Source organism: Schistocerca serialis, chromosome 6 (genome assembly GCF_023864345.2).
Source record: "Schistocerca serialis cubense isolate TAMUIC-IGC-003099 chromosome 6, iqSchSeri2.2, whole genome shotgun sequence".
NCBI lineage: Eukaryota > Metazoa > Arthropoda > Insecta > Orthoptera > Acrididae > Schistocerca > Schistocerca serialis.
The window spans coordinates 595503450-595519109 of NC_064643.1; the positions used below are offsets into that span (position 1 = coordinate 595503450).

The 15660-nt window shown below is 46.1% G+C and overlaps 1 protein-coding gene across 6 annotated transcripts in view; it reads right to left on the minus strand.

The window, feature by feature from the left end:
- Window positions 1-15660, minus strand: part of LOC126484626 (membralin) — a 507394-nt gene that overhangs the window by 345980 nt on the left and 145754 nt on the right. For 5 of the 6 annotated variants that reach the window (XM_050108212.1, XM_050108215.1, XM_050108214.1 and 2 more), the window contains exon 8: window positions 4702-4746. The exons of the other annotated variant lie outside the window; for it this stretch is intronic. In XM_050108212.1, coding sequence (XP_049964169.1) covers window positions 4702-4746 — 45 coding nt within the window. The remainder of the gene's footprint in view (window positions 1-4701; window positions 4747-15660) is intronic. 6 annotated transcript variants of the gene reach the window in all.

Consider the following 15660-nt stretch of genomic DNA (forward strand, 5'->3'; position numbering starts at 1 on the left):
ATTTTCACTCTGCAGCGGAGTGTGCGCCGATATGAAACTTCCTGGCAGATTAAAACTGTGTGCCCGACCGAGACTCAAACTCGGGACCTTTGCCTTTCGCGGGCAAGTGCTCTACCATCTGAGCTACCGAAGCACGACTCACGCCCGGTACTCACAGCTTTACTTCTGCCAGTATCTCGTCTCCTACCTTCCAAACTTTACAGAAGCTCTCCTGCGAACCTAGCAGAACTAGCACTCCTGAAAGCAAGGATATTGCGGAGACATGGCTTAGCCACAGCCTGGGGGATGTTTCCAGAAACATCCCCCAGGCTGTGGCTCCTTTCTTTCAGGAGTGCTAGTTCTGCTAGGTTCACAGGAGAGCTTCTGTAAAGTTTGGAAGGTAGGAGACGAGATACTGGCAGAAGTAAAGCTGTGAGTACCAGGCGTGAGTCGTGCTTCGGTAGCTCAGATGGTAGAGCACTTGCCCGCGAAAGGCAAAGGTCCCGAGTTCAAGTCTCGGTCGGGCACACAGTTTTAATCTGCCAGGAAGTTTCAAAGTATTTATTGTAAATAAATTCAGATCTCTTATCACTTTTGGGTTATTTATTACAATTTTTCAGTTTTCCCTTTCATTACGACATTTTCACAAATACTCTCATTTAGAGAGGTCTGTGGTGTTTTAACAAATCCTCAGAAAATCAAAATATTGTAGTTTTGGAGAGGTGTCATGTGTAACTTCAACATAATTTCTTTTCAGCAAATTTTGAAATAGTGATGTGCCACATTCATTCTTGACCTGTATGATTTGAGATGAAATCGCCCAACTGATGAAATATTCTTCATATCCAAGTCACATAATTTCACTGTCATAAGGTTAATGTTTGAGGACAGCTATTGTATCCATTATTATGATTAAATGCTTGTAACTGCTATTAAACTTCTCTCCATTTTCTATCACTGGCACTGCTTTAATTCCCAGTTGCTGATCCAATGTGGTCCAACAAGAAAAAAGGATTCAAGTTGACAGTGCATTTACAGAAACTGTAGCTCAACACCAGAAGTGGTACAGCTTCAGTAATCCACTGGACAATAGGTATTTGGATAGTATAAGACCTATTCTCCGTTTCATTGTCCTTGTTGACTAGAGAGTGAATAAATACGAACAGATACGTCTGCCAGTACTCACTCTCAGGATGCAAAATTTAGCTTTCAAAATTATTTTTTTGCTTCACTGGGAGGGAAAAGTGATATTTGGGAAAGGTTAAAGAGGAAGAGCAGGTCATTCAGACCTCATGATGAGAGGGACCCACCTGAAGAGTGAACTAAGTTGCCAAGTTGTTCTGTGACAGTGCTGCCTCTTTCATGGACCCATTTTTTCTTCTTTAGCTACTGTGTTTCTACATTTAGCAATTTTCTCCCCTTTTCTTGCAGTCTTATTTGCTTTTCAGCATTAACAGTGCAATTAGTATCTATAGTGTTTTCAATTTTATTATTTTCTGTACATTCTTTCTGCAAACACTGTGTACAGGAACTGTAAATCTTATTTTATCATTTGGTGACCTTTTTTTAAATCTTCAGTATTTTTTCATTTCAAAAGAGTTGTTTAGTGATGCTCCCACTTTGGTTACATTTCTCCATTATTATGTGAACTTTTTACTTCATTGTACGGTAATCTTTTTCCCTGTTTTTATTATTTGGCTGCTACTTATCTTTATTTAACTATATTCCCCTATTACCTCGCATCTGGTCTGTTTTCCAGCAATCTTCTCAATACAGTTAATGACTATGTTTTCTGTAGCTTATAGGGTAGTTAAAAACATCAGCACATGGCTAACAGAGAACACATTAAAACTTAATTGCAACAAAACTCAATCCATCCAATTTTTCAGAAATTTTACTGTACCAAGGTTATCATAGAATTGGTAAAATCAGCAATTTTAAATTCCAAAGACTGAGAGTACATGAAGTATCCCATGCAGAAACTGAAGAATAATTATGAGCATGACCTCCACAGTTACCGACATTAAAACATGAAGGGCTTGATTACTTTGCTTACTTTCACTCTAGTATCTCGTATGGTGGTATATCTTGAAGCAACTCTGTACACTCACCAAGACTACTTTTACCCCAGAAAAGGGCTGTCAGCTGATCTGTGGTGTCATTTTATGAACTTCGTGTATGCCATAGATCAGGTGCCTCGGGAATTCAAACCCAGTCGTCCCTTTTCATATATTCCATCAGTGGATTTGTTGTTGACAATACTGGCTCATTCAGAAGAAACTTTAACATTCACTCAGTGAACACTAGACATTAAAATGATATGCACTAGGGTAACACTTTCTTAAGCACTGTACAGAAAGATGTGCACTATTCAGCATGTTTCATTTTCAATAGGCTTTCAGCAGAGCAGGAAAAAAAATAGAGTAAGAAACACCAAGTATTCAAATCCAAGGTGAAGGTTTGCTCTGTACATGCAGTAGCTGAGAAATTTTCTCTCTTATACGTTATTCATTTGTATGCCCCCTCTCAATTTTTTTGTGTTTTATTAACTCTTTTGTTTATAAATTTTCTAGTCAGCATTCTGTAAACTGTGTACTGACAATGACCAAGTAGCCTTACCTCTCATGGTCCAATGGAACCCAATAAATAAATATCTTTTCTGTGATATTTGCTACCTCTTCCTCATAACAGACATGCTCTTCTCATCTCGGGTGTGACTGACATCCCCATCTTCAAACTATCCCTTTGCCATCCCAAAGGAAGGATCTAATAGTTCTGAAAGCTAGGATAATGCCAACACTGTTGAAAGCTATGATGTCATCACTTCCACTTTTGTACATTTCTACTGCCAGATTTGTCCCACTTCCATACCTTAGCAGTCAGCATGCCTGACAGCCACGTAGGGAACCCAGATTCAATTCCCAGTACCGCCAAGGATTCTTTCATCAGTTTCAGCATCACATCTTTATTCTTTATTCTGTATTTTTATTATTATTCAGTTCTGACTTCCAGAGATTTTCACTCAAATTATGTAACTTAACAGCTATATGAAAAAATACTAGCTTAGTGTATGGCTTTATCAAGGCAACCAATAGTTGGTACCACTGCACACAGTACAAAAGCTGTAAGTAAATGTATGTAGCCACGTTCTATGTTCTTTCACCCTTGGTTTATGAACTGGCTTCACATGTTAGCTTGTTATGCACCAAGAAAACCAAAACGAACTCCAGTTATACACCATATCTAGAGGCTGATCAACAACAGGTTTCACACTTTCTTAGCAGATACAATTTAACTAACTATTCTCATTTATGTGGCATCAACATAAGGATTTCAAAAAATGTGAAAGGAGTCCTATAGCTTATTATCTGTATTTAATATTAATTTTAAGAAAGTTTTTTTTTTTTTTTGGAGCCTCTAAATACACTGAGGTGACAAAAGTGAGGGATACCTCCTAATATTGCGTCAGATCTCCTTTTGCCCAACATAATGTAGCAGCTCTATGTGTCATGATTGCAACACGTTGATGGAGGCCCCTGCAGAAACAGCTGCCTTTACAGCTGTCTGTAACTGCGAAAGTGTTGCCAGTGCAGGATTTTGTGCACGAACTGACCTCACAATTACTTTCCATAAATGTTCAATGGCATTGACGCTAGGCAATCTGTGTAGCCAAATTGTTCAGCCAAACAGTCCAGAATATTCTCCAAACCAACTGCAAACAACTGTGGCCCGGCGAAATGGCACACTGTCACCCATAAAAATTCCATCTTTGTTCTGGGACATGAAGTCCATGAAAGTAAATGGTTTCCAAGTAGATGAACATAACCATTTCCAGTCAATGGTCAGTACATTTATACCAGAGGACACAGTCCATTCCATGTAAACATAGTCCACACCATTATGGAGCCACCACCAGCTTCCACAGTACCTCATTGAGAACTTGGGTCCATGGCTTCATAATGTCTGCACGACACTCAAAATCTACGGTCAGCTCTTACCAACTGAAATCAGGACTCACCTGACTAGTCCATGGTTTTCCAGTTATTTAGGGACCAACCGATATGGTCATGACTCCAGACGAGGCACTGGACGTGATGCTGTGATGTTAGCAAAGGCACTCTCATCGATCGTGTGCTGCCATAGCCCATCAATACCAAAATTTTGCTGCACTGTCCTAACAGATAAGTTTGTCATACATTCCACATTGATTCTTGTGTTTTTTTCATGCTGTGTTGCTTGTCTGCTAGCACTAACAACTCTAAGCAAATGCCGCTGCTCTCGGTCGTTAAGTGAAGGAAGTTAGTCACTCCATTGTCTGATTGAAAGATAATGTCTGAAATTTGGTATTCTTGGCACACTCTTGACATGCTGATCTCTGAATATTAAATTCCCTAATGATTTCCGAAATGGAGTGTATAGCTCCAACTACTGTTCAGTGTTCAAAGTCTGTTAATTTCCATTGTGCGGCCATAATCACATCAGAAACGTTTTCACATAATCACCCCAGTACACCTGGTAGATCTCCCAATGCACTGCTCCTTTATAACTTGTGTACACGATACACTCGTCATCTGTATATGTGCAAATTGCTATCCCATTGCTTTTGTCACCTCACAGTGTATATTTACAATTAATTACTACAATGGGAAAATGGATCTGCTTTTAAATTTGTGGCTTACATTAACAACAGATTTATTTAAAATGTGTTAAAGTGGAACATACTGTAATTCACTGTTGTGACTGGACCCAATCTTGCTACTAAAATATCTGAAAGACAAAAATAAATGAGCATGTAAGCTTGCTTCACTTCAAATAACAGAAGAGATAGAAGATTTTATTTCTCTGATAAAACACTAGGAAGTTATTAATCACCAGCACAGGAAAAGTTTGAAAATATTTCTCAGCTTTATTTTTGACCAAAAGGTTGCACCCCTAAGTAACAATGTGTGGCACATTTAAACAAACAACATGGTCAATACTGGTTTTATCCCATTAATGTGGGACTTCAACAGAAAATTAATAATATAAACTAATACAACCATGGGAAAAGAATGTTTGTGATCTCACAGAAGTCTCCCCATCTTCAAGAATTTAGCTAAGTGTCCATTTCTTCCTTGGTATTCTTCCCCTCTCCCCTCCTCTTTATTTTAACATAACCACAGCCATCACAGATAAAGTTTGACACCATATGTTTTAATTTTACTCACAAGTGAGTAAACAGTGAGTGCTTGCCAAATGTCAAACTTTTTATTTCTGCCTAGGTAACATCCAGAATCATACCTACAAAATTCCACGAACAGATTTTCAATGAGTAACTTACCCATAGACCTGTGGTCTAGTGGTCACATCTTTGACTAGTAATCAAAATGCACCGCGGTCTCGCGTTCAAACCTAGACACTGCTTAAATTTTGAATCAATATCATCAGCAATGGTTGGTGAAGACTTCCCACGTAAATCACTCTCGTTCTGCCAACAGTCTTATCAAAGAGGTTGGAGGTATGCAGAGAGGTCCAGAACACACTATTGCCCTTAGGGTGGCAAACTTCCTCTAGAAGACAGAAGAATCAGCAATGACCAATGACATGAGGATGTAGAAGGCAATGGAAACCAATGCAGCAATGACACACAAGGTGTATCCATAGGACAAATGGCCTGTAAGTGAGAAAGTGTCATGATCATCTCTCCTTTGGCTAAAGATTCTGGATTAGCCTCCCATTCTGCTCTCTGGGAGGGAATGCCAAAGGGGAGGTGACAATGAGAAAAAGATAGCATAACCAATGAAAGAGTAATATTCCACGAGTCTGAGCACAGAATGTCAGGAGTTGAGCATGGTAGCAAACCTGTAAAATATGAAATGGACATTGCAAAGGCTCATTCTGAGAATTAGTCAGTGAAGTAAAATGGAAAGAAGATAATAATTTCTGGTAAAATAAATACAGGGTAATATGAACAGCAGCAGAAAATGAATAGCTGGACAGAGTGATTGATGGGGTTAAAACTATGAGGTCAGTTCCCTTAATCCTTTGTGTGTCAAGCCAGGAACAGTCCCCAGAGTGGGAAGTCACAAAAGACAAAGCCCAGTAGACTCAACTGTATCAGAGAATCCAAAAAACCAAGGGAGAGAAACAAGTGCAAGTGACAGAGGGGTAAACGGATGAAGGTGGGAGAGCTGTCCCATTCACAAAGCAGCCGGACGCCATCATTACGCAACCAGAGTTACACATTCTGCATCTGAACAGTGCTTCCACACTCTCCACTACCACAACACAACTAGCTACACAAATAAGATAAAATCTCAGGACAGAGAACAACAATAACTAGTATGCTCCCCAACAACAGATGTGAAAGGATAAGAAATATTAAAGAGGTGGGAAGAGCAGGAACCAAGCTGGACCACCGAGCAACCCATTGGGTCGGAGGAGACACCATGGTACCCTGCCCAATCCCTCTAGTGGCCGACGAGGCTGATGTGTCCTACATCACAGGAGGAGTAAAAACGATTTTCACGGGTAAAAAATAAAACAAAATCAGCCTCTTTGGCTTTGTCAGCAAGTTTAAAGTTTCTCCGTAAGGTGGCCACATTTGGGCAGCCCAGTAGGATGTCTGTCACTGTGAAACATGCATCATTCTGCCAATGGTGATGAATCCTTATGCTGGAGGATGTGGCATTGGGTCCACCAAGTTTGGGCAATGCGAAGCAGACAGTGAACACTAGACTCCCTGTGAGAAGCATGAACGGAAGATTACCACACGATCGTCGTCTCCTTTATTGTTCGCAGTTTATTCAGAGAAACCAGTGCACACCAATCCACATTCCAAGCCTTGAACAATTGTCAGCATACAGTGGACCAAAGGTCCAGTTCCGGTACCCCCATCTCCTAAGTTGGCATCTCGATAGTCAACTTGGCCAAATGGTCAGCACTTTAATTCCCTTGGATCACAACGTGACCAGGAGTCCATACAAAGAAGACCAATCATCCAATGTGGTGGAGATTACACAGGAGATCCTGAATAGTCAAAATCAAAGGGTTTGAAGGCTAGCACTGGTTGATAGCCTGAAGACTGCTCAAGGAGTCACTGCTGAATAAGAACAACTCGTCAGTGCGAGAATGAAGGCAGCTGAGCCGTGAATGCACTGCATCCGTTTGGCATGGAGTGTAGTTCACTGCATCTTGCATTTGTGCAGATCGTCTATAACCCCTACAGCCATCGGGGTATACCACACCTCAACCCAGAAATACATCAAGGACATCCAGAAAATGGCGTTTTTTTTTTTTTTTTTTTTTTTTTTTTTTTTTTTTTTTGGGGGGGGGGGGGGGGTGGTGGTTTAGGGCGCTCAATTACTGAGGTCATTAGCGCCCAGTCACAAATGTAAGTGCACATATAATCTGGTAAAACTCCGGGGGGGGGGGGGGGGGGGGGGGGGGGACCAGAAAGTTCTTACAAAGACGCAGATAAAATAATTAAAAGAGTTAGCTGTCTTTGGACAAGTCCGTTAAAGTAATAAAACAAAGAACACGAGCAGCTGCTCGAGCGTCTTCAGCTAAAATTTCCTGTAAAGTAGATGGCAGAGACAGGACAACACGAGATTGATTAAAACGGGGACACGACAATAAAACGTGGCGCACTGTCAATGCATGACCACAAGGGCACTGCGGGGCAGGGTCACCGGATAGCAGGTAGCGGTGGCTAAACAGGCAATGCCCAATCTGTAACCTGGTCAGAAGGACCTCCTCTCGCCGAGATGGTTGGGAGGAGAATTTCCAAGCTGTTGGGAACGGTTCTATGGCCCGGAGTTTATTTTCTTGAAGTGACGACCAAGTATCCCACCATAATGACACAAGCCTCTTACAAACAACCCCACTAATGTCAGACGATGGGACACAAAGGGAAGCCAGCCGAGGCAGGAGGACTGCAGCCTTGGCCACAGCATCAGCAGCCTCATTCCCAGGCACTCCTACATGGCCTGGAACCCACATAAAGCTAACAGGAGAGCCATCATCAGCAGAAGAATGGAGGGATTGCTGGATCCGTTGCACCAAGGGATGGATTGGATATGGAGCTCCAAGGCTCTGAAGAGCACTGAGTGAATCAGAGCAGAGGACATATGGAGAATGGCGGTGGCGGCGGACATACTGAACGGCCTGATAGAGAGCAAAAAGCTCGGCCGTAAAGCTGGAACACCGGTCAACAAGCCGGTATTTAAAGGTGACGTCCCCGACGACAAAGGCACAGCTGACACTATCGTCAGTTTTGGAGCCATCAGTGTAAATAAAGGTGTTACTGGCGAGTCGTGCACAAAGTTCGACAAACTGTGAGCAATACACTGCATCCGGAGTACCCTCCTTCGGGAGCGAGCTGAGGCCAAGATGAATGTGAACCGGAGCCTGGAGCCAAGGTGGTGTCGGGCTCTCACCCTCTCTGAAGGTGGTAGGGAGGGCAAAATCCAATTGTCGAAGCAGGTGACGAAAGTGGACTGAAGGGGGCAGCAGGGCAGACACATACAACCCATACTGACGGTCGAGAGAATCGGCAAAGAAGGACTGATAAGAGGGGTGGTAGGGCATTGACAACAGCCGGCAGGCATACCGACAAAGCAGTATGTCGCGCCGGTAGGTCAATGGTAATTCCGCAGCTTCAGCATAAAGACTCTCGAAGGGACTAGTATAGAATGTTCCGGTCGCAAGACGTAACCCCCGATGATGGATGGAGTTGAGACGGCGTAAGAGGGATGGCCGAGCAGACCAGGCTCCCATAATCCAGCTTTGATTGGACTATGGACCGATATAAGCGAAGCAGGACAGTGTGATCCGCTCCCTAAGATGAACCACTAAGAACACTGAGGACATTAAGGGAACGTGTACAACGGGCAGCCAAATAAGAGACATGCGGAGACCAACAAAGTTTCCTGTCCAGTGTGAGCCCTAAAAACTCCGTTGTCTCCACGAATGGGTGTGGAATCTCCACGAATGGGAGAACAACAGGACCGAGATGTAAGGATGGTGGAAGGAATGCTTTATATCGCCAAAAGTTGATGCAAATCGTCTGCTCTTCAGAGAACCAGAAGCCATTAGCCACACTCCATGAGTATAGGCTGTCAAGACAACGCTGAAGGCAGCACTCCAGGCGGCATGTTCTCTGGGCACTGCAGTAGATCGCGAAGTCATCGACGAAAAGAGAGCCTGAGACGTTAGGTGGAACGCAATCCATAATTGGATTGATCGCTATGGCAAAAAGAGCTACGCTCAAAACGGAGTCCTGAGGCACTCCGTTCTCCTGGAGGAAGACGTTGGACAATACAAACCCACACGTACCCTAAACATTCGATCTGTTAAAAATGAATCAATAAAAAGGGGCAGGTGACCACGTAGGCTCCACCTGTGCGTAGTGCAGAGGATACCTCCTCTCCAACAGGTATCGTAAGCCTTCTCCAAATTGAAGAAAACAGCTTTCGCAAAAAGTTGTTCATGATGAATGTCGACAAGGTCACAAGGTGGTCAACACCGGAGTGGCGTCGACGAAAGCCGCATTGAACATCGGTAAGTAGCCATCGAGATTCAAGAATCCAAACCAACCGAGCGTTAAACATGTACACCATCACCTTACAGACACAGCTTGTAAGAGAAATGGGGCAGTAACTAGAAGGAAGGTGTCTATCCTTCCCGGGGTTGGGTATGGGAATGACGACGGCCTCATGTCAATGCATCGGGACCTGACCTTCGGTCCAGACATGATTATAGGTACGAAGAAGAAAGCATTTGCCTGCCGGAGAAAGGTGTGTCAGCATCTGAACGTGAATGGCATCTGGCCCCGGAGCAGAGGACCGGGACAGTGCAAGTGCACGTCCAAGTTCCCGCATGGTAAAGGCGGCATTATAATCTCCCAGATTCAGCGAGTGGAAGGAAGGTCGCCGAGCCTCTTCTGCCTCTTTTCTGGGAAGAAAGGCAGGGTGGTAATGGGCAGAGCTTGAAACCTCCGCCAAAAAGTGGCCGAAGGCGTTGGAGACATCCACAGGGTCCACAAGTACCTCATTACCTGAAGTCAGGCCAGATATCGAGGAGTGGGCCTTAATGCCCGACAGCCAGCGCAGGCCACCCCAGATGACAGAAGAGGGAGTAAAACTGTTAAAGGAGCTGGTGAAAGAGGCCCAACAAGCTTTTTTGCTGTCTTTGATGACTCGACGACACTGCGCTTAGAGTCGTTTGTAATCAATACAATTCGCCAGCGTAGGATGGCGGCGAAAGGTGCGTAAAGCACGTCGTCGAGCACGGATAGCGTCTCTGCAAGCCTCATTCCACCAGGGGACTGAAACGCGATGTGAAGAAGAGGTAGTACGAGGAATGGAACGTTCGGCAGCATTGATGATACCAGCCACGAGGTATTCGACTTGACTGTCACAGTTGAGAAAATCTTGGTCCGGAAAGGTCGCCAGGGAGGAGTAAAGCACCCAATCAGCTTTCGGTATGTTCCAGCTTGAGGGACGTGGGGATGGGATGTGGTGCAGGAGACGAACGACACAGGGGAAATGGTCGCCCGAATAGGTGTCAGAAAGGACATACCACTCAAACCGACAGGCAAGAGTGGTAGAACAAATCGAGAGGTCCAAGTGGGAGTAGGTATGAGTAGAGTCCGAGACGAAAGTCGGGGCGCCAGTATTGAGGCAGACAAGATTGAGATGGTTGAAAACATCCACCAAGAGGGAGCCACTCTGACAGGATGCAGGAGAACCGCAAAGGGGATGATGGGCATTGAAGTCACCAAACAATAAAAACGGCGGAGGAAGCTGAGCAACCAGGTGCACCATGTCAACCCGACTAACTGCGGATGACGATGGGGTGTAGACAGTACAAACAGAAAAAGTAAAGGCAGAAAGTGTAATACAGACAGCTATTGCTTGGAGCAGGGTGGTCAATGGGATGGGATGGTAATAGACATCGTCCCAAACAAGCAACATGACCCCACCGTGAGCTGGAATACCGTCCACAAGGGTTAGGTCAGATCGGTCGGAGGTATAGTGGGTAAAAGCAATACGGTCAGTTGGGCGTAACTTTGTTTCCTGGAGACCAAAGACAAGCAGACAGTGCAGGCGGAGGAGCAGTTGTAATTCCTCCCAATTAGATCGAATACCTCTTATGTTCCAATGTAACAGCACCATCGCGAATCAGAGAAAGGGGGAACGAAACGGGTGAAGAACTGTTCACCTCGACGGCTGCGGAGGGCCAGGTTTCGAGGGAACATCGCTACAACCGTCGGGAGGCGGATCCTGTTCCACAGAGTCGTCACCATCTGCAGCCACATTCCTGGGTTGCGCAGGAGGGGCAGCATCGCCCGCCGACGACAGGCCAGCTGAGAGCCTGGCAGCAGAACGTCCCGGCGAAACTGAGGATGGCCGGGAGCAGCGACTGTCGGATGGAGCATCAGACGAAACGGGCCGGGGTGGAAAGGGGGATAAAGACTTCTTCTCTGAGGCCTTCTTGGAAGACCGATGACTTACAGGGATGGTGGGCTGTGGGGGCTGGACCCAAAGAAAGTCCTCACGCTCGGGATCCTTTTTGGAACGCCGGACCTCGTAAGCCGGGGTCCGTAACGTTTTCCCAATGAACGCCTGAGAAGAGGATCGCTTCTCAGGCAGAGGAGGAGGAGGAGGAGGAGGAGCAGGAGGAGGAAGGGTGGCCCCTGGGGCAGACGGGGCAGGGGCCCCGAAGGAGGAGGATTTGGAAGGGAGGGAGTTGGGAGGCGGAGGCATAGACCCCGGGTGGGGTGAGGAGGTGGAGGGGGACAGGATAGGGGTGAGGATACTGCGGAAGGAGTGGACACGACCGAAGCAAACGACGTTGTCAACATCACAGGATCGAGGCGGTCATATTTCTTCCTGGCCTCAGTATAAGACAGATGGTCCAAGGTTTTCAATTCTTGAATCTTCTTCTCCTTCTGATATGTGGGGCAGTCGAAAGATCTAGGCGAGTGGAGGCCAGGACAATTGACGCACCAAGGTGGTGGGGTGCATGTTTGTCCCTCACGAAGAGGACGTCCACAATCACCACAAAGGGGTTCAGCTTCACACCGTGACGACATGTGCCCGAAGCGCAAACATCGAAAGCATCGCATAGGATGCAGGACGTAAGGTTGCACGTCACACCAGTAGCACATCACCTGTACCTTCTCTGGGAGAACATCCCCCTCGAAGGCGAGGATAAAGGCCCCAGTGTTGACGCAACGGTCTTTGGGGCCGCACTGGACTCGCTGGACGAAATGCACACCACAGCGCTCCAGGTTGGCCCTGAGCTACTCATCAGATTGCAGCAGGAGGTCCCAATGGAAAATAATCCCCTGCATCCTATAGAGTGCCAGATGTGGGACAATGGACACTGGGATGTCCCCTAGTCGGTCGCATGCCTGGAGCGCCGCCGAATGTGTAGCAGAGGTAGTCTTTATGAGAATGAACCCCGAACGCATTTTACTAAGAGCCTCAATTTCTCCGAAGATATCCTCGAATTGCTGTACAAAGAACATGGGCTTGGAGGAGGCGAACGTCCCCCATCGATCCGAGAACAGACTAAATAGTGGGAGAAGTATTTCGCCCCAAGCCGGCGGGCCTGTCCTTCCTCCCAGGGAGTGGCCAAGGGGGGAATGGCAGAAGTACCAGAACCAGAATCGACAGAACCTTTCCTCTTAGAAGATGCGGCCGCAGAGTGACCTGATGCATGTTGACGTCATCTGCAAAACGTCCGTCCCGATACCACCCACTCCAACCGGGGCTCTCCCCACGGGCGCCACCCAGCCTTAGCAAGGGCCACCTGGCAGGATGACCGTTGCCGGGAGTCCTGATGCCCCAGGTAGACAGGCATCTACTCCTTGGCTGACGTGGGGAGGGTGCAGCTCAGGCATCGGCAGTACGATCCCTGTGTTGTCAGGGTACATGACGACCCCACCACAACAAGCTGGCTACCGTGCTGGATTTCAGGTGCCATGGGAAGTCCATCATGATCATAGGTGCAGATGGGGACGCACTATGGGCGTAACTTGAGCAACCCATCAGGTGTTTAGGCCCAAATGGAGGTCAAACCCCAATGGGGACCATCACATTGAAGGCCGAAATGGTTGAAACTCCTTCTAGTCGCCTCTTACGACAGGCAGGAATACCTCGGGCCTATTCTTACCCCAGACCCGCAGGGGGGAGAAAACGGTGGTGAAAAACCATATGGCCCGCTAAGTCTTTTGGTCCAAAGGAGAGGTCAAGGCAGATCCAAGGACAGAGTACACACACTGAAGTACCAAAGAAACTGGTACACGCATGCATATTCAAATACAGAGATAGGTAAACAGGCAGAATACAGTGTTGCAGTCGGCAATGCCTTTATAAGACAACAAGTGTTTGGCGAGGTTATTAGATTGATTACTGCTGCTAAAATGGCGGGTTATTAAGATTTAAGTGAGTTCGAACGTGTTATTATAGTCGGCGCACGAGCAATGGGACACAGAATCTCCAAGCTAGTGGTGGAGTGGGGATTTTCCCCACACGACCATTTCACAAGTGTACCATGAACATCGGGCATCCAGTAAAACATCAAATCTCCAACATCGCTGCAGCCGGAAAAAGATCCTGCAAGAACGGGACCAGTGTGGAATGAAGAAAGTCGTTCAACGTGACAGAAGTGCAACCCTTCCGCAAATTGCTGCAGATTTCAATGCTGGGCCATCAACAAATGTCAGTGTGCGAACCATTCAAAGAAAAATCATTGATATGGGCTTTGGGAGCCAAAGAGACACTTGTGTACCCTTGATGACTGCATGACAAGCTTTATGCCTCGCCTGGGTCTGTCAACACTGACAATGGACTGCAGATGACTGGACACATTTAACCTGGTCAGATGAGTCTCGTTTCAAATTGTACCAAGTGCATGGATATGTACGGGTATGGAGACAACCTCATGAATCCATGGATCCTGCATGTCAGCAGGGGACTGTTCAAGCTGGTGGAGGCTCTGTAATGGTGTGAGGCATATGCAGTTGGAGGGATGGGGACCCCTGATATGTCTAGAAACAACTCTGACAGGTGACTCCTACCTAAGCATCCTGTCTGATCACCTGCATCCATTCCTGTTCATAGTGCATTCCAATGGACTTGGGCAATTCCAGCAGGACAATGTGACACCCCACAAGCCCAGAAATGCTACAGAGTGGCTCCAGGAACACTCTTCTGAGTTTAAACATTTCCGCTAGCCACCAAACTCCCTAGACATGAGCATTATTGAGCACATCTGGGATGCCTTGCAACCTGCTATTTATAAGAGATCTCCAGCCCCTCGTACTCTTATTGATTTACGGACAGCCTTGCAGAATTTCCTCCACAACTACTTCAGACATTAGTCGAGTCCATGCCACAGTGTGTTGCGGCACTTCTGCATACTTGTGGGGGCCCTAAACTGTATAGGACAGGTGTACCAGTTTCTTTGGCTCTTCCGTGTACCATGGGGCACATATAATTTTCCCCAAACCAGAGGTGACAGTGGGTAAAGATGGAGTTTAGAGCTGAGAATCTGTATGCAAATTGCGATCTTGACTCCAGACATTAATCTCTGTTGTGGGAGGTAGATCTCCCTACCAGGAAAGAGGACATGGCAGTTCAGAAGCTCAGTGGACTGTTGGCACCAAATCTGTAGGGGAAGGATGCCAGCTTTCACAAGTGTGCTGTTCACACAGCTGGTCTGAAAGGTGCCTGTTGCAAGTTGGACCCCACAACGGTTTATTGGGTCCAACATCTGCAATTCTGAAAGGGATGCTGAGTCATACGCCAGGCTCCCATAATCAAGAACTGACAATATAAGAGCTTTTTAGACCCACAGCAGTATAGAGCAGTCTGCACCCCAGCTGGTGTTAGTGAGACAGTGAAAGGATCCACCCAGGTTCAGTACAATGGCGATCATGCTTTGCTACTGAGACAGAAACTCACCCTTGCTCCAGATATAGTTGAAAATGGCAGGAATGTGACATTGGCAATCCACTGATAAGTGTTTGAGCATTTGGCAGTGGATTCGGTCTGGCCCTGGAGCTCTGTCAAGGCAACAGAATTCACACTCACTGCACGAAGTTTATAAGGTTCCAAATGACATGTAGTAAATAATAAAGGAAATCGTCCTACCTACTGTTTGAGAACACAAAATGCAGACTGATAATTTTCAGATGCAGAGGATCGAGCATAATGAAAAGCAAAATGGTCGGCAACAGAGTCCGGGTGTGTGTACACATCACCATTCACAGAGATACCAGGTACACAATGGGGTACTGTTGTCCACACAGGTGTCAAATCTTCACCAAAAGCTGCAAAGGAGGGATACGTGGTCCAATGGTAGCAACATACTGTTCCCCATGCAGCGGACATGTCATGGATGACTTAATCAATACTACCTGACAAAGAGGGGTAAACACAAACAGAGATGTATAAAGCCAATCAGCATCATGGGAAGCCCAGCAAAGTAACCTGGCCATCGGGTGGTGGGAAAGGAATGAGAGTCAACGGGAAGTTGTCCCTATCACAGAGGTCATCACGTGGCGACCAGTGCAATGAAGGGAGAAAGGGAGGGAAAGTGAACAAAAGATCTATGGCAGAAAAAATCCGTAAGGCACTGAAACAGGAAGGGGAACCATCACAAAGAAGGCACAGATCATGGTCAGAGGAG